The sequence below is a fragment of the Hypanus sabinus genome, chromosome 24 (genome assembly GCF_030144855.1).
Source record: "Hypanus sabinus isolate sHypSab1 chromosome 24, sHypSab1.hap1, whole genome shotgun sequence".
NCBI lineage: Eukaryota > Metazoa > Chordata > Chondrichthyes > Myliobatiformes > Dasyatidae > Hypanus > Hypanus sabinus.
Genome location: NC_082729.1, coordinates 2,541,155 through 2,560,043, shown reverse-complemented (window position 1 = coordinate 2,560,043; position 18,889 = coordinate 2,541,155). Strand labels below are relative to the sequence as shown.

At 46.2% G+C, this 18,889-nt stretch overlaps 1 protein-coding gene across 1 annotated transcript in view; it reads left to right on the top strand.

Annotated features, from left to right (window-relative positions):
* Nucleotides 1–18,889, top strand: part of myom3 (myomesin 3) — a 121,695-nt gene that overhangs the window by 65,579 nt on the left and 37,227 nt on the right. The window contains exons 19-23 of the mRNA XM_059949160.1: nt 5,021–5,199; nt 12,435–12,549; nt 12,658–12,814; nt 13,552–13,658; nt 13,738–13,782. Coding sequence (XP_059805143.1) covers nt 5,021–5,199; nt 12,435–12,549; nt 12,658–12,814; nt 13,552–13,658; nt 13,738–13,782 — 603 coding nt within the window. The remainder of the gene's footprint in view (nt 1–5,020; nt 5,200–12,434; nt 12,550–12,657; nt 12,815–13,551; nt 13,659–13,737; nt 13,783–18,889) is intronic.

The window sequence follows — 18,889 nt, the reverse complement described above, 5'->3', positions numbered from 1 at the left end:
GCGATCCAATATTCACGGTCACAATCGTTTGGCCATTCACCAATATCATTAGAGTACTTGTTCTTTCGCATTCAATGGACGCTGGCTGTTGCTGTATCGTGCCTTCTGCTGCACTAGTACTAGTTGTTCCCACATTTCCAGCTTCAGCTGTTATAGCACCATCATCATCTCCATGAACATCAAAATATTCAGTCAGCTTACATGTTTTTGATATCACAAGTTGGTCTCTTCTTTCTTTTTCGTCCTTCACTTTACATTTTGCACTTCCAGAAGCATAATGACATCCAATACCTCTGGCTCTATTGCTCATTGCTACCTACATGAAAACAACAGTGTTGCCAGATCGTTGTTGTGTCATGGATGAAATCACAGAGCGTTGCATTACCGGTAGGTACAAGGCAGATTCTTTAGTCACTTTTATTGTCATTTCGACCATAACTGCTGGCACAGTACACAGTAAAAATGAGACAACGTTTTTCAGGACTATGGTGTTATATGGCACAGTACAAAAACTAGACTGAACTATGTAAAAAACAACACAGAAAAAACAACAACACTAGACGACAGACCTACCCAGGACTGCATAAAGTGCACAAAACAGTGCGGGCATTACAATAAATAATAAACAGGACAATAGGGCAGTGAGGTGTCAGTCCAGGCTCTGGGTATTGAGGAGTCTGATAGCTTGGGGGGGGAGAAATCCGGTCGTGAGAGCCAGAATGCTTCGTTGCCTCTTCCCAGATGGCAGGAGGGAGAAGAGATTGTATGAGGGGTGCGTGGGGTCTTTCATAATGCTGTTTCCTTTTCAGATGCAGCATGTAGTGTAAGTGTCTATAATGGCTGGAAGAGAGACCCCAATGATCTTCTCAGCTGACCTCACTATGTGCTGCAAGGTCTTGCAATCCGAGATGGTGCAATTTATTCAACAAAACAAGGTTACAGCAGGCAAAACAGGTCTAACCACCTTGTGATTGAGGCTTGATATTTATTTGCTAAACACAAAGGACAGTTCATAGTTAAAATCAGACAATTCTTTGAAGTTTTCACATCTTTTGATTAAATTCATTCTACCGGCGCCAATATGCCTAAACTGGCATTCGTGGCCTTTAGGAATGCAAGTTAAAATCCATAATACGTTATTTGATATGTGCTAACACAGAGGACAATTCATATTCAAAAAGCATAGATATGGTTTCTTTGCAACTACCTGTAAATTTAGTATTCTTGTCTCAGAGGCGCCCAGAGATGCATTGTTACAAATGAAGCTGGGTTCACAGCTTTGAGGAAGTACCTTGTTATGAACTCAATCCACAGTACTTTGTCAAAGAACAGAAGACTGATGACTGAAGTCATTTATTTAAGTGCAAATGAATCATCTGAACAAAACTCACTCTAACAGTTGTGAGAATACGGTGAGAATGCCGATTTCACCGGACTGCAGCTTGCAAGCATTTAGTGCGGGTGGGGCCCTCAAAAATGCAGGGCCCGTAGCATATGCTACTTCTGCTACTAGGTTAATCTGGCCCTGCCTCTCACCTTAAATGCATGCCTCTGGTAGTAGATATTTCTACCCTGGGAAACAGATACTCTCTGTCTAATCTATCTATGCCTCTCATAATCTTATAAACCTCGATCAGATCACCCGTCAGCCTCCGGTGCTCCAGAGAAAACAGCCCAAGTTTATCCAAACCTCTTGTGACAGCACATGTCCACTAACCTGGGCAGCATCCCGGTAAACCTCTTCTGCACCCTCTCCAACGCCTCAAAATCCCTCCTATAGTGGGCAACCAGAAATGTACGCAATACTCCAGATGTGGCCTAACTAGTTTTATACAGATACAGCATAACTTACTGTCCTTCAAACTCAATGCTTCAACTAATAAAGGTAAGGATTCCATAAACCTTCTTAAACAGCCTATTAACCTGCGTAGCCACTTTCAAGGATCTGTAAACTTGGACCCCCAGATCTTTCTGCTCAGCAACACTATTAAGGGTCTTGCCCTTAACAGGGTACTTTCTCCTTGCATTTGCCCTAGCAAGGTGCAACACCTCACATTTATCTGGGTTAAACTCCATCTGCCATTTCTCCACCCAGATCTGCAACTGTTCTATATCATGCTTGTTCTTTGCCAGTCTTCCACACTATGCACAACTCCACCAATCTGCTAACTTACTAACCCACCCATCTCCATTTTCATCCAGATCATTTATATACTTCACAAACAGCAGAGGTCCCAGTAGAGATCCCTACAGAACTCCACTAACTACAGAGCTCCAGCTCGAAGAAGTCCATTTGACCACCACCCTCTGTCTTCTATAGGCATGCCAGTTCTGAATCCAAACAGCCAATTCACCAAAGATCCCATGCATCTTAATCTTCCAGGTGAGCCTCCCATAAGAGACCTTGTCAAATTCCTTACTAAGATCCATGTAGACAACATCCATCCAGCAATCACCCTCATAACCTCATTAAAATATCTCTCGTTAGAAAGACATGATTTGTCCCGCGCAGTGCTATGCTGGTGCTCCCTAATTAGGCCATGGTTTTCCAAATGCCCATAGATCTTGTCCCTAAGTATTCTCCCCAGCAGCTTCCCTATAGTTTCCAGGATTATCTCTGGCTCCCTTCTTGAATAATGGAACAATGTTAGATACTCGATTCTCATTCTGATTCACCAATGACGTATCTGTAGAATGCCTTGGGATTCTCTTTAACTCTACTTGGCAAGGACTTTTCATGGCCCCTCCTGGCTTTTCCTTTCTTTACAATCCTCAAGTACTCTGTTTGATTCAAGCTTCCTAAGCTTTACATATTTTCCCTTTTCTTGACTAAATTCATCACCTCTCAGTACTTGATCCTCTTGATGAAATGCGAGCAGATATGAAAGGGAGAACAAACTTGTTCTATCTGTTAGAAGGATCTACCTGATACTAATAATGATCAGGGAGGCACAAAGAGAATCTGTAATTACCACCAAGTATCCTTTTGTCTCTATGGAAGAACATGTGAATTTACACAGCTGAATATCTGCTAAGTTTTGCTGACCCTCCGCGAACAGTCAAAGAATAGAAATTTAATACCTGGGAAAGGAATCTATGCTGACCCTGTGTTCCCGCTCATGGTCTCCGATTTCTGATGGTGCTACCAAATATGTGGGACAGCTTACTGGCGAATCATACAGCAAGAGAATTGACTAAAATTGTTACTTACGGCATCTTTCATGAAGCAAATTGTGGTGACCTCCCACCACAGACAGTGAGGAGACAGGCGGAAGAGAGGCTGGTTCAGTAGATGAACCTTGCTGGGACTTTGTGAGGCACAGCGTGTTCGAACCGTTGGGTTTGCAGACAGATTCACAATTCATATCACTGCAGGAGATGGAGTGAGCAATTTGGAGGAGTCGATGCACGATGTGTGTGTGTTTTTTTGTTCTCTCTCATTCTCTAGCAGTGGTTTTATGGTCGCTTATTTAATTGGGTTGTTCAAGTTTCTTGCTTTGTGATTGCCTCTAAGCAGACAAATTTCAAGGTGTATCATTTATACATTCTTTGAAAATAAATGTGTTCTCAATCTTTGAATCACCACGTGTCCATGAGGTCCCCCACATCCATGATGCTAGGTCTCTGGAGAGTTGCCTATCCTTTGCATTCGAAGCTCCTAGCTCTGATAGTGTTCCTCATCAGTTCAAATGACGCAATTCCATCCCTTTGGCTCAGGTTCAAACCAGGTGACCCAGACAATGGGTCTAATGAGATTACAGATTCCCTCTCTGGCAAGCCTGCCACTTTACAGAATAAATAGCTACTCATCTGAGAATGGTCTCAATTCTAGGTGGTCATTAGCTGAAACTCATCATGTCCAGATCCAATTGCTCTGATAAAGTTATCCTAGAGCAAGAATCAGTTCATCAAACAGTTCACAAAATGGAGGCTGCAAGGGCAGTCTCTCAAAATGGCTGTCTCCTGTTCACAGTTTTTTGCTCTTTTTGGCCAACATGATGAAGCTTGTGCTCAGATTTCACTTTAACACTCTGATCTATTTCAAACTCTGCTGACTACAACACTCACTCATCTCTGATCTGAAGGATCAACTGAGCTGAGGTGTCATGCTCGGGATGTAACAAGTATCCGTGCTAATTCTGGACTCCTGCTTATCAACAAATATAATCACTCTGCTGCTGTTGGCCTTGGTCCTGGATACTAAAAAGCTCTAAATGCAGGAACTTCTTCCCTAACCCTCTCTTTCTATTTGTTACTTGGACCAAGCCCTTTGCCATCAGCCCTAAATCTCATTATGTATCGATGATAATTTATTTTTATTTGCATTTTTAGAAAATGAGACCATGAGACATCGGAGCAGAATTAGGCCATTTTCCAGTCTACTCCACCGTTCAATCATGGCTGATTTATTAACCCTCTCAACACTATTCTCCCACATTCTTCCTGTAATCTTTGGCACCACTACTAATCAAGAGACTATCAACCTCCATTTTAAATATATCCAAAGACTTGGCCTCCACAGCCATCTGTAGCAGAGTTCCATAGGTTCATCAACCTCTGGCCAAAGAAATTCCTCCTTATCTTCGTTCTAAAGGGACATCCTTGTTTTCTGACACTGCGCTCTTGTCCTAGGCTGCCCCACTATAGGAACCATCCTCTCCACATCCACACCATCGAGGCCTTTCAATATTTGGTAGGTTTCAATGAGTTCCTCCCCTTAGTCTTCTAAACGAGTGCCTACAGGCCCAGGCCATCAAACGTTCCTCATATGTTAACCCTTTCATTCCTGGGATAATTCTAGTAAACATCCTCTGGACCTTCTCCTCTGCTGGCATATTCTTGTGTTCTGAGAGTGTGTCTCTGGTCCTAGACTCTCCTACTATTCTTGTGAAGTAATTTTGGCCATGCGATGTTGGTAACAAGCAGACTTTCTGATGGCATGCCTCATAACTTGTCTGTTTCTGCTCTGCTGATTTGTTGCTCCAAAGGTTTACAGTGCGTTTCCCGTTTCCTCTGGCAGGGCCACCGTTTGACGTGATATTCTTGGAGGTTCGCAGCAACTCCCTGTTACTAAAATGGCAGCCTCCACTCTACACAGGGAAGGACTGTGTAACGGGCTATCTCGTTGAGATGTGTGAGGCAGACGGAGGAGAGTGGACACTCCTAAGTAAAAAGCCAACGCCTCACATGCACATGAGGGTTTGTAAATGTTCTGCAAGTTCTGACAAAAATGACAAGCAATGGATTTTCAGTCGGGGAAAAGTATGAATTGCACTCTCTCTGTAAGCTTCCCTTCATCACCGGGGCATGAGTTCATGTCCAACTTTATTCCCTGGAACATAGAAGATTGAGAGGAAATTTGATAGAGGTATCCAAAGTTATGAGGGGTATAGATAGGGTAAATGCAAGCATTTTCCACTGAGGCTAGATGAGACTACAACCAGAGGTCATGGGTTAAGGGTGAAAGGTGAAATGCTTCAAGGGAACATGAGGGGAATCTTCTGCACTCAGTGGGTAGTGAGAGTGTGGAATGAGCTGCCAGCACAGGTGGTGCATGTGAACTCAATTTCAACATTTAAGAGAAGTTTGGATAGGTACATGGATGGTAGGGGTATGGAGGGCTATGGTTCCAGTGCAGGTTGATGGGTGTAGGCAGTTTAAATTTTCAGCATAGATTAGATGGGCTGAAGGGCCTGTTTCTGCACTGTACTTTTCTATTGTTTCCAGACCCCAGTACAGATGAATTTAAACTCAAAGGAAATTTATTATCGAATTCTGTATATGTTACCATATTCTACCTCGAGATTTTTTTTGCAGGGATTTACAGGAAATTAAATACAACAGAATTTATTAAGACTGGCATAAAAAAGCCAATGTGTGGGAGAGAGAGGAGACTGAGTCCGGGCGGTTTCTCATGGGGGAGGAGGGTAACTCAGATCCCACAACACCCTGGTGAGAACAGTATCTTTGGCATCTGCGGAAGCCAGTCACCCCCCTCAGCCAGATGCTGAGGCTCCACACTGCACTGGCAGTTAAACAATAACTTCCCGCTGTGGCTCCCAGCCGTCTCTGGCTTTTGATCACACTTTCTGATCCCTTTGGTGCTAACCACACCTCACTTCCAAGAAGAGCTGTTCTCTAAAAGCCCTGTTTCACAATAATATCCCAAGGTCTCCTTCTGTTACTCTGTGTACATGAACAGTGGTGGCAGGGACAGAAAAAACAGAGGGAGATTCCAGATTGTTTAATGTCAGTCCCAGTACACAAGTGTTAAAACCATAAAATACAGGAATGGAATCCGGCCATTTGGTCCATCGAGTCTGCTCCGACTTTTTATCATGGCTGATCCATTTCCCTCTCAGCCCCAATCTCTTGACTTCTCCCCATATTCCTTCATGCCCTGACTAATCAAGAATCCATCAACTTCTGCCTTAAATAGACCCAATGACTGGGCCTCCACAGCAGCCTGTGGCAATGAATTCCAGATTCACCTCATTCTGGATAAAGAAATTCCTCCTCGTCTCCATTCTAAAAGGACATCCCTCTGTTCTATTCTAAGGCTGTGTCCTCTGGTCCTAAGCTCCCCCACCGTCGGAAACATCCTCTCCACATCCACTCGAAGCCTTGCAAAATTCGATAGGTTTCAATGAGATCCCCCCTCATTCTTCTGAATTCCAGTGAGTACAGGCCCAGAGCCATCAAACACTCCTCATATGATAAGCTTTTCAATCCTGGAATAATTTTCGTGTACCTCTTTTGAACTCTCCAGTTTCAGTAAATCCTTTCTTAGGATTGCAATACTCCAAGTGAGGCCTAACCAGTGCTTCATAAAGTCTCAACATTACATCTTTGATTTTATATTTTTATCTTTGAATGCTAAACATCACATTTGCCTTCCTCACCAAAGACACAGCCTGCAAGTTAACCTTTAGGGAATCCTGCACAATGACTCCCAAGTCCCTTTGCATCTCAGATTTTGAATTTTCTCTCCATTTAGAAAATAGTCTACACTTTTATTTTTTCTACCGAAGCGCATGATCATACACTTCCCAATGCTGTATTCCATCTGCCACTTCTTCGCCCATCCTCCCAATCTGTCTCAGCCCTTCTGTAGGCTCCCTGCTTCCTCAACACAACCTGCCCCTGCGCCTACTTTCATATCATCTGCAAACTTGGCCACAAAGCCAGCAATTCCGTCATCCAAACCATCGGCATATAATGTGAAAAGAAGCGGTCCCGAAACAGATCGCTGTGGAACACCACTAGTCACCAGCAGCCAACCAGAAAAGATTCCCTTTATTCCTACTCTTTGTCCCCTGCCATTCAGCCAATCTCTGTCCATGTCAGTATCTTTTCTGTAATACCATGGGATCTTAATTTGTTCAGCAGCCTCAAGGAGCACTGTTACGACACGCAGCTGACTGCATCTGCTTCCAGGCTTTAGACGTTCCAACTCTTCGGAACATTCAGGACCATCCCACTGGTTGCTGATCATGTTTTGTGCACTGAGAATTGAGTGCACTGAGAACGGACACTCAGTGCTCAATTGTGAGCCCTGCTAGAGATATCGTTTAGCACTTGTTCTGCGCTCAGTTCTTGATCCAGTTTGGATCTGTGTCTCTGGGTCCAAACCACCCTGGTCAAGGACTCTCATCTCAGTGTGACTGAGCCAGCATGGACCAGCGGGGTATCGGAGCCTTTCGTCCGCTGCGACCTGCGACAGAGGGAGGGTTTCCAGATGGAGCCTGGAGATACAGCGCCTCCAGGTAGCCGTTTGTCAGCTTTCCCCTCAGGGAAGGCAGAGTTGCTTGGGAGAGTCAGGCGGTTGTTCTGTGGAGCCAGTACACCCTCCTACCCCAGAGCGACCCACGTTCATGCTGTGGCCTCCTCATTCAATGCTTATTAGTGTTGGAACTCCAGCCATCCCGGCTCCCTTCGCAGTGCAGAAAGGTGGCCTTCAATATCTCTCTTCTGACTAGAAGAGCCCAGGCTTGGGCCACCGTGCATTGGGAAAGGTTTGCTCGGATTCGGAGGGATTCACGGCCACCATGAGGAAGGTGTTCCGTCACCCGGCCAGAGCCAGACGAGCCTTGGACCATCTGATGAAGATTTGACAGGGCAGACAGGCAGCAGCCGACTTTGTTATCAAGTTTCGGACCTTGGCCCAAGAGAGTGGTTGGGACAGGGAGGCCTTGGCCACTCTGTACTGTCACAGACTCTGAGATGAACTGAAGCCTTGGGACAGTCAGCAGAGGACCGGAAGGTTCTGATCGACCAATCCATTCGTCTCGATAATTCTCTGCAGAGTGTAAGTGGGACGACATCATGACATCGAAGAAGGCTAGACCGAGCCTGGCCTCAGTGCCTCACGGTCCCACTCCCTGATCTCAGACCGTCTCCTGCCCAGGATTCTGTCGAGCCCATGCAAATCGGCCGCGTAAGAACCTCCGCCGGTGAGAGGATCCAGCGTTTGTGTGGAGGTTACTGCTATTACTTTGGGGAAGTAGAATGCCCAAAGCTGCAGCTGTTTGGAGAACTGTTCTGACCGTCCGGAGTTGGGAGGTCTGTCCGGACCATCCGGTGTCGGGAGGACAGTTCCAACCATCCGGAGTTGGGAAGACTTTTCAAGCTTCCTGGTTTTGGGAGGACAGTTCCGACTGTCCGTTGTTGGGGGGACTGTCCGGACCGTTCGGAGTTGGGAAGACTTTTCAAGCTTTCTGGTTTTGGGAGGACAGTTCTTACTGTCTGTTGTTGGGGGGACAGTTCTGACCGTCTGGAGTTGGGAGGACAGTTCTGACCGTCTGGAGTTGGGAGGACAGTTCTGACTGTCCGGAGTTGGGAGGACAGTTCTGACCGTCCGGAGTTGGGAAGACTTTTCAAGCTTTCTGGTTTTGGGAGGACTGTTCTGACTGTCTGTTGTTGGGGGCACTGTCCAGACCGTCCGGAGTTGGGAGGACAGTTCTGACCGTCTGTTGTTGGGGGCACTGTCCAGACCGTCCGGAGTTGGGAGGACAGTTCCGAACGTCCAGAGTTGGGAAGATTTTTTAAGCTGTCCGGAGTTGGGAGGACAGTTCTGACCGTCTGTTGTTGGGGGCACTGTCCAGACCGTCCGGAGTTAGGAGGACAGTTCCGACCGTCCAGAGTTGGGAAGATTTTTTAAGCTGTCCGGAGTTGGGAGGACAGTTCTGACCGTCTGTTGTTGGGGGCACTGTCCAGACCGTCCGGAGTTGGGAGGACGGTTCCGACTGTCCGGAGTTGGGAAGATTTTTTAAGCTGTCCGGAGTTGGGAGGACAGTTCTGACCGTCTGTTGTTGGGGGCACTGTCCAGACCGTCCGGAGTTGGGAGGACGGTTCCGACTGTCCGGAGTTGGGAAGATTTTTTAAGCTGTCCGGAGTTGGAGGACTGTTCAGACTGTCTGGTGTTGGAGGACTGTTACAGTAACAACCACGACCCCCAACGTCACAAATTTTGGTGTCACGCTGAGGGCAGAGATCAAATTGGGTATGAACCACCAAGAAGTGAATGTATTTTTTAGATTCTGGGGCAGCTGGAAATTTCACAGACTTGGCGACCTCCCATCAGCTCAACGTACCGCTGCAGGAGCTGGGCCAGTCCATGCCCACAATTGTCCCGGACGGCTGTCCGCTTGGTTCTGGGCAGACATTGATCTTGTGGATGAGGATCGAGGATCATGCAGAGTACGTTAGTCTCTACCTCACTGAATCTCCTCACACACCCTGTCCCTTCCATAAACGGGAAGGAAGGGAGGATCACTGCATGGTCCAGTCGCTGGAAGAAGCTGTGTTTTCAGCGTGGAGTTATGACCCCCAGACCAGCAGCTGTTGAGAGGGCTGACTTCTCTTTGGGGTGACCTGGAGCCTTCAGGTCAGACTCCCAGGCAAGCCAGCTCCAGCCAACAGGCCCTTGTGAGTCCCGACCCACTCCAGTCAGGGGTGCCCTGGAACTAAATCTCTCGTTCCGGATCAAACCAAGGACGTGACCAAGCAGTCTGGAACTAGCAGCTAAGCCAAAGGGCTCCAGTTGCCAGATCCCGTCTAAGGGGAAGGCTCCAAAATGGAGACCCTTGGAGCCTAATCCCAGGAACACAAGGACTCGCTGCCAATGTCTGAGGATACAGATGAGGATTTGGACTATGATTTTGCCTCTGTTTTCACTGAAGACTATGTGAACCTATGCAGCAGACTCTGGGGTCTGCCAAATCGCCCCCGCTACCTAAGGAGCCTCAGGAGCCATCCTCGGAGGAATGTTTGGGGGTAACTTCAGCACTCAACCCGGTAGAAATCCCTTCCATCTACAAGGATTTGGAAGAGGTCTTCAGTAAGGGAAATGCCTTGACTCCTCCACCGCAATGACCGTACGACTGTGCTGTAGATTTACTGCCTAGTCCTTGCCCTCTATGAGGTCAATTATATGCACCTTCAGGCCCGGAAAGACGTGCTACGGAGGAGTACATAAAGGAAGCTGTTGCTATGGGTTCATTTGGCCCTCTTTCTCCTGCCAGTGCTGGCTATTTTTCCATACAGAAATAGGATGGAGGCCTGTAGCCTTGCGTTGATTATAGAGTGCTGAATCACAGTAGAGTCAAGAATCATTACCTTTTCCACTCAAACACTGCCATCAAGATTCTCCAAGGGGCAAGAGTGTTCTCGCAGTGCATACAACCCGGTTTGCATAAAGGAGGGTGACGAGTGGAAGACGGCATTCATTACACCGACAGGGCACTATGAGTACCTGGTCGTGCCCTTCGGCCTTGTGAACAGATTTCCAGGCCTTTGTAAACGATGTGCTCTGGGCTTCTCTCCAGAAACACGCCTTCGTCTACGTGGACAGCATCCTAAAGTCCACGGAGGAGCACATCACTCACGTCAGAAATATCCTAAAGGAGCTTCTTGACCATGGACTTTTCGTCAAGCTGCAGAAGTCTGGATTTCATATAACGGCCATTTCAGTTTTGGGTTTCATCATCTCTAATTGCAGTCTCAAAATGGACCCTAGTAAGACTCAGGCAGACGGAGATTGGCCACAACCATCCAGTGTGAAGCAAGTTCAACACTTCCAGGGATTTGCCAACTTTTACCGAAAGTTCATCAGAAACTTCAGCTCAGTGGCATCTCTAACAACACTAACCAAGAGATCTACGGGTCCTTTTGTTCGGACAACCGAAGCGGAGGTGGCCTTCACAGAGCTCAAACGGCAGTTCGCAACAGCTCCCATTTTGGTTGCGACTAACCTGGACCTTCTCTTCATCATGGAGGTGGACGTCTCGGATGTCGGAGTGGGTGCAGTGTTGTCTCAACGGACACCTTCAGACAACATACTGCACCTGTGTGCGTTCTTTTCCAGTCAGCGATCCCCGGCAGAGGTGAACTATGAAATAGAGAGATGATTGTGGTCACGGTCGAGTTGTCTGTAGACGAATCGCTGGCTTGAGGGGGCCAAGAACCCTCTTATCGTGTACATAGACCACAAGAAGCTGGCTTATATTCAGGAAGCCAAGAGACTGAATTTCAGGCCAGGTGGTCTCTTTTCTTTAGCTTCTTTAATTTCATCCTGACCTGGCACTGCCTATTTCTCACGTCCAGGGACTCTGTAGTCTATGTTCTCCATGTTACTTGTTTATTTTGTTTACTGCTTGAGCTATTTGTTCTTCTCTTTGCTCATTGGGTCTTTGTTGTGGGGTTTTTTATCTCGTGGACTCTATTGTGTTTCCTTGTTTTGTGGCTGCCTGCAAGAAGTTGAAACTCAAGGTTGTATTTTATATATTTGGCAATACAGTGTGGAGCAGGCCTTTCTGACCCTTCGAGACACACCACCCCAGGGACCCCACAACGTACCCTAACTGAATCACGGGACAACTTACAATGACCATTTATGGACCCGGTATCTCCGTGCGAGGAAATCCACGCACTCCATGGGGAGGGACGTACAGGCACTCCTTACAGAACGGCATCGGAATTGGACTCCGAGCTCCAGAGCACCCCGAACTGTAATAATGTCACGTTAACCCCTATGCGGCCATAGCGCCCACTTTCCCGCCACTCTCTGTAAGGAGTTTGTACGCTCTCCCCATGACCACGTGGGTTTCCTTTGGGTAATCTGGCTTCCTCCCACAGTCCACAGACATACCGGTTGGTGGGTAAATTGTCCGTAACTAGGTTGGCTAAATCAGGGTTGCTGGGTGATAGGGCTCGAGGAGATGTTCCACGCGGTATCTCAATAAATAATTAAATACCATATGTATTCCATGGTGCATACTTACTTCGATAATAAATGTACTTTGAACTTTGAACTTTGAACCTGTGCCATCTGCCTGTTATCAGGTGACTGCCAAGCAGTTAACGGATGAAGAGGCAGGAAAAGAAAGAAAAGTTTCCAAGGTTTAAATTAATTGTGGTTCTTCAATCTCATTAAGGTTTCTCAGCTGATAGAAGGCAAAACTTACATTTTCCGTGTGTCAGCACTGAACTCCATGGGAGCCGGGGCCCCGTCTTTGCCGTCGGATCCCGTCCGTGCAGAAACCAGACCAGGTTTGGTGATTTCTCTCACTACCTGCGACATTCCCTCTGATTTCCAGATGTCCCTGCTCTCACCGGGACAAGAAACACAGCCTGAGGCGCACCTGTTGTTTTCCACAGGTACCACAGAGATGAAGACGGGCGTGGACGATGATGGGAATATATTCCTGGTTTTCCAGAACCCAGAAATTGCCGATGCATCAAAGTTTATTTGGTCCAAAGATTACCAGGAAATCGAAACTCCTGAGAGAGTGCAGATTGAGACTTCGGAGGACAGGTAAGCATCTGGCAAATTCTACAACTGTCGGCAGTAAGTAGTAAGATGGAAGATCAAAGACCTTAGTCAGTGATTCTAGCAGCTGAGGTGCCTGGGCGGCGTGTCTCAGAATCGTAGGCCTGACGTTTGTCAGCCTGGAGACAGCCTGTCCTGGATTGCTGGCCTGTCTGTGTATGTGAGCGATGGGTGGGGGGGTGAACGGGGCTTGTTTTGTTGTTGTTGTGATGAAGCCCATGGGCACGCTGTGTTGGACTGTGTGGCAACACTTATGGGCTGCCCGCATCACAGCTTCAGTTTGTAACACAAATGACTCGTTTCACTGTACATTTTGATATACATGTGATAAATAAATGATTCTTATATTTGGAACAAGGTAAACACCATCATGATTAAATTCAGCAGGTCAGGCCTGCTGAGGTCCTCTCATCTCTTCCTCTCTCTAACCCCCCTCTCTCTCTCTCTCTCTCTCTCCCTCTTTCTTTCTCTCTGTCTTTTTCTCTCTCTCTACCTCTCCTCTCCTTGTCTCTATTTTTTCTCCCTCTTTCTCTCTCTTTCTGTCTTTCTCCTCTCTCTCCCTTTCCCTCTCTCTCCCATCTTCTTCCCCTCTCTCCCAACCGTTCTCTCCCAACTCCTCTCTCCCACCCACTCTCACGCACCCCCTCTCTCTCACTTCCCTTCTGTCTCTACCCAACCTTTCTTCCTTCCCCCTCCCCTCCCCCTCTCTCTCCCCTCTCCAGGTCTAAACTCATCCTACTTGACCCATCTGCTCAGGACCTGGGAACATACTCTGTGGTGGTAACCGGTACCGATGGGGCTTCCTCCAGTCATACATTAACCGATGAAGGTAAATCTGTCTCCAACCCCGTCAAATATAAAACCGAACATTTCCGATTGGAATTTAAATTCTAACCATTATCTTTCAGAGCTGCAAAAACTGAAGGAACTGAGCCACCAAAAAAAGCACCCACGTGAGTCTTCATTATTGAAATATTTCCAATCTGATCTGGTCTGAAGTGCAAAATGGAGCTCCTTTCGTCCTCAGCTCGAGGAAGACCAACTCCCGTTCTATTTCTGTAGGTCTGCAGTGGCAGATGCATCCAGTGTAGGAGCCGTAGCCTCTCCCACAGCCGGGGCAGTTTAACCAGGCCGTGGGCGACCGGTGCATTTTTCCAGACCTGTGTGCCCACCCAATGCACGGCATTAAAGTTTCTACTACTGTCCCAGATGTTCCCACAGAGACAGGAGGGAGAGGGGGAGAGGGGGAAGGAGGAAAGGTTGGGTAGAGAGAGAAGGGGAGAGAGAGGGGGTGGGAGAGAAGGTCAAACCAAGGTAAAACATACAAGGTAAATGGTAGGACACTGAGGAGTGCAGTGGAACAGAGGGATCTGGGAATACAGATACATAATTCCCTAAGAGCGGCGTCACAAGTAGATAGGGTCGTAAAGGGAGCTTTTGGTGCATTGGCCTTTATAGCTCGAAGTATTGAGTATAGGAGTTGGAATGTAATGGTGAGGTTGTATAAGACATTGGTGAGACCGAATTTGGAGTATCGTGTGCAGTTTTGGTCACCTAATTACAGGAAGGATATTAATAAGGTTGAAAGAGTGCAGAGAAAGTTTATAAGGATGTTGCCGGGACTTGAGAAATTGAGTTACAGAGAAAGGTTGAATAGATTAGGACTTTATTCCCTGGAGCATAGGAGAATGAGGGGTGATTTGATAGAGGTGTATAAAATTATGATGGGTATAGATAGAGTGAATGCAAGCAGGCTTTTTCCACTGAGGCCAGGGGAGAAAAAAACCAGAGGTCATGGGTTAAGGGTGATGGGAGAAAAGTTTAAAGGGAACATTGCGGGGGCGGGGGGGGGGGGGCTTCTTCACGCAGAGAGTGGTGGGAGTGTGGAATGAGCTGCCAGATGAAGTGGTAAATGTGGGCTCACTTTTGACATTTAAGAAAAACTTGGACAGCTGTATGGATGAGAGGGGTTTGGAGGGATATGGCCCAGGTGCAGGTCAGTGGAACTAGGCAGAAAAATGGTTGGGCACAGCCAAGAAGGGCCAAAAGGCCTGTTTCTGTGCTGTAATGTTCTATGGTTGGTGGTTCTGGGTGCAGTCTCCATGGGAACTATTTGCCAGTAATTGTGTTCCCACAGGCAACATGCTGGACATGAAATGTCCCATGGTGCCAAAGGCTGTAGAAGGTTCTGTGCGTGGCATACCAGGTTTAACAAAAGTCTTCACCAACATTGTCCCTGCCGGGGACCTGTTGCCTGGGATTATCCCGAGCATGGAAGTGCAGTGAGCTGGATCAGCAAATTTTCCAATGACACTAAGATTGGGAGTGTCCTGAACAGGGAGGAAGGCTATCAAACTGTCCAGCAGGATCTGAACCGGCTGGAAAAATGGGCTGAAAAACAGCAATTGGAATTTAATACAGACAAGTGTGAGGCATTGCATTTTGGTAGGACCAAGCAGGGTAGGTCTTACACAGTGAACGGTAGGGCACTGAGGAGTGTGGTAGGACAAAGGGATCTGGGTATACGGGTCCATAATTCATAGGAAGTGGAGTCATGGGTAGATAGGGTCATAAAGAAAGCTTTTTAGGAAAAGCACAGGAAGCTCAGTGTTCAGCTGTCTGTCAGGCTCCTCCATGTTGTCAAGATGATCCATGGTCCCAGCTCAGTGCAGGCCCAGAACTGAGGAAGACAGGCAACGATGAATGGGAGGAACACTTCAAAGATCTTCTCAACCATGGCTCAGAGGGAGGAAGATCATGTTTGTAAGTATGTTGGATCTGGATTCAGCACTTTGTCTTTTCAAGATCGCAAAGAATAGTTTCTATATATGGACAGAACTTGAGGGCAAGCAGGCCTTGTGATGGAAATTTGCTTCCTGGGCCAGTGGGCCTCTTGCTTTCCCAAGTTCAATTTCTATACACTGCGGATACTGCTTGTAAGGTCAAACAGATTGAAGTAAACTTCCAACTATTTTCTTTGTTTTAGCTCCGGGTCATTAAACAGGAGCCAGTCTTCAGTTCTTAAAATGTAAGTGGCAAGCAGTAATCAGCTTGAAGTTAAAACAAGCACTGTCTATAGATCATCTTTGCAAACAAGCTCTAAATACAGCCACAGGTTTGCTGGCTCATAGCATCCTGTCTTACCACTCAAAGAGGTGAAGTATTAGACAACAGTTGTTTAATTTGGCTTTTTTTAAAAACAGACAAGTTGGCTTAATTCAAGGGAACTTGCAGACAAGATGGAAATAAACAACTAGCATATTAATAACTAATCAATTAATGATGGAAGGTTTTGTACTCGAGGAAGTTAGCTTCACAGCATTAATTGTGAGTAGCTGGGAACTGTGTCTCCAAGAAGCTTTCAGATTGCTTGTATAAAAAGGATATCTGGGAATTATCATATGTGTGTGAAGTCAGATAAACTGTTTAAATGGAGAGAGCAGTTCAAGCGAATTAGAGGCAAGAAATATCAAGCAAGCTGGAAGAGACACAGGGTGAGCTAGAATCCATTCTGACCTGCTGAGTCCTCCAGCATTTTGTGTGTGTTACTTTGGATTTCCAGCACCTGCAGATTTTTTGGTGTTTGTGAATTTATGTTATGTACACACAACCCTGTAAAAGTATCGCAGCAATAGAACACACCTGGAGTCAGGTTCTGCTGTTAATAAAAGACTATTTTATTAGTAACTATGTAATATAGTAACTTAAACCAGGCAATCAAGAGTTAACGGTGTTATGCATATATAGGAGTAAATATATAAATCTCAAAACTTCTTCAAGCTTAGGTGGTAAGTGATACAGTCTTATGATGGTGTGTAAGAAAGTTCAGTTGAGTTCACAGGTTAATCAATGTGAGATATTTGTAATCCAAAGGTGAATGTTGTGAGAAGGCAATTATGTTCCACAGATTCCACAACTGCAATGCAAAGTAACAGTAGCAGTAGGTTTTATCTCTGAAGTCATTCCATTCCACACACGAAGTATCACTGACAGTGATCTTCAGTGAATATCCTTTCAACACAGGTGGTAGCCCACCCGAATTCAGCTACGGGACGTCCCAACGTGGTGGCCACAGGATACTCAAACAGAGTCCATGTATGGATTATCACCAACAGTAGCTTATCACAATGGGGACCACCACCCAGGCAGGCAGGGCTTGACACACCGATAGATTCCACAAGGTTACCCCAATCACACACAACTCGACAGAAAATAAATGAACTGTGTTTTAATCTACTTTGTTAGCTGGAAGTATCTTCTCCTTGGTAAGAAGAAGGGTCCCATGACTCAAAGAGTGGGTATTGACAGCTAAACTCACCATGAGAGTAAACAAGGAGGCGAGAGTCTTTGAACATCGGATAGTTACAGTATTATCACCCTCAGAGAGAGTACGCGTGCCCATTTATGTCTGGTAGGGATTACATCTTTGTTTGCATTTAGAGCTTCGCAGTCAGCAAACCCAATGCCATCGCAACATTATTTGCTATTTATAACAGTTTGCAGATGTGAAATTACTTGTTAATCTCCAGTTCCAGTTCAGTGAAAAAGTGCCAGGTCTGAAATTACTTCCCCCACTAAAACACATCTGAACTTTTGCAGAGTGACATTTGAAAGGCGAAGATTAGATTTATTTTTCACATGTACCTCAAAACATTGAAAGTTACACTCAGTAGCCCCTATATTAGGTATATCTGTCCACCTGCTCGTTCATGCAAGCATCTAATCAGGCAATCATTTGGCATCAACTCAATGAATAAAGTCATGAATGGTCAAGAGGTTCAGTTGCTGTTCAGATCAAACATCAGAATGGGACGGCATGGTAGCGAGATGGTTAGCACAATGCTTTACAATACCAGACACCAGAGTTCAATTCCCACCACTGCCTGTAAGCTGTCTGTACGTTCTTCCTGTGACCATGTGTGTTTCCTCTAGGTACTGCGGTTTCCTACCGGAGTCCAAAACCATAACAGTTGGTAGGTTGATCGGTCATTTTAAATTGTCTCATGATTAGGCAATGGTTAAATTGGGGGATTGCTGGGCAGCATGGCTCAAAGGCCAGAAAGGCCTATTCCGCACTGTATCTCAACAAATAAATAATTGTGACGTAAGTGACTTTGGCCATGGAATGATTGTTGGTGCTAGATGGGGTGATTTGAGTATCTCAGAAACTACTGATTTCCTTGGATTTTCATGCCCAACAGTCCCCAGAGTTGACCAGAAAATGATGCGAAAGACAAAATAACAAATCCAGTGAGCAGTAGTTCCGTGGGTGAAGTCACCTTGTTAATGAGAGAGGTCAGAGGCAAATGGCCAGATTGTTTCAAGCTGACAGGAAGGCAACTGTGACTCAAATACCTTGTGTTACTTAGAGTGGATGTGCCCTATGGTGGGGGAGTCTAAGACCAGAGGATACAGCCTCTCATTAGAGGGACATCCTTTTAGAACAGAGATGAGGAGGAATTTCTTTAGCCAGAGGGTGGTGAATCTGTGGAATTTGTTGCCACAGGCAGCTGCGGAGGCCAAGCCATCGGGTCTGTTTAGAGCAGAGGTTGATCGATTCTTGATTAGTCAAGGCATGAAGGGATATGGGGAGAAGGCAGGAGATTGGTGCTGAAAGGGAAAATCGCTCAGCCATGATGAAATGTTGGAGCAGACTCGATGGGACAAATGGCCTAATTCTGCTTCTAGATCTTATGGTGTTACGGTTGCAACAGTGGTGTGCAGAAGAGCATCTCTGAACGCACAACATGTCAAACTTTGAAGTGGATGGCTACAGCAGCAGAAGAGCCCAAAAGCCACTCCATGGCCTCTTGATTAGGTACCCGGGGTATCTAAAAAGAGACCATTGAATGTACAAGAAATGCATCATTTGTGTCAACGACCAACACAGTCTGAGGATTGTGTTGGGCGTAGCCCGAGGTTTAAGTATATTTCTAACATGTACATCAAAGAATACAGTGAAATGTGTCATTTGTGCTAACAACCATCACAGCAGAATGTGTGGTGAGAGCAGATATAAGTGTTGCCACACATTCTGAAACCAACATAGCTTGCCTAAAG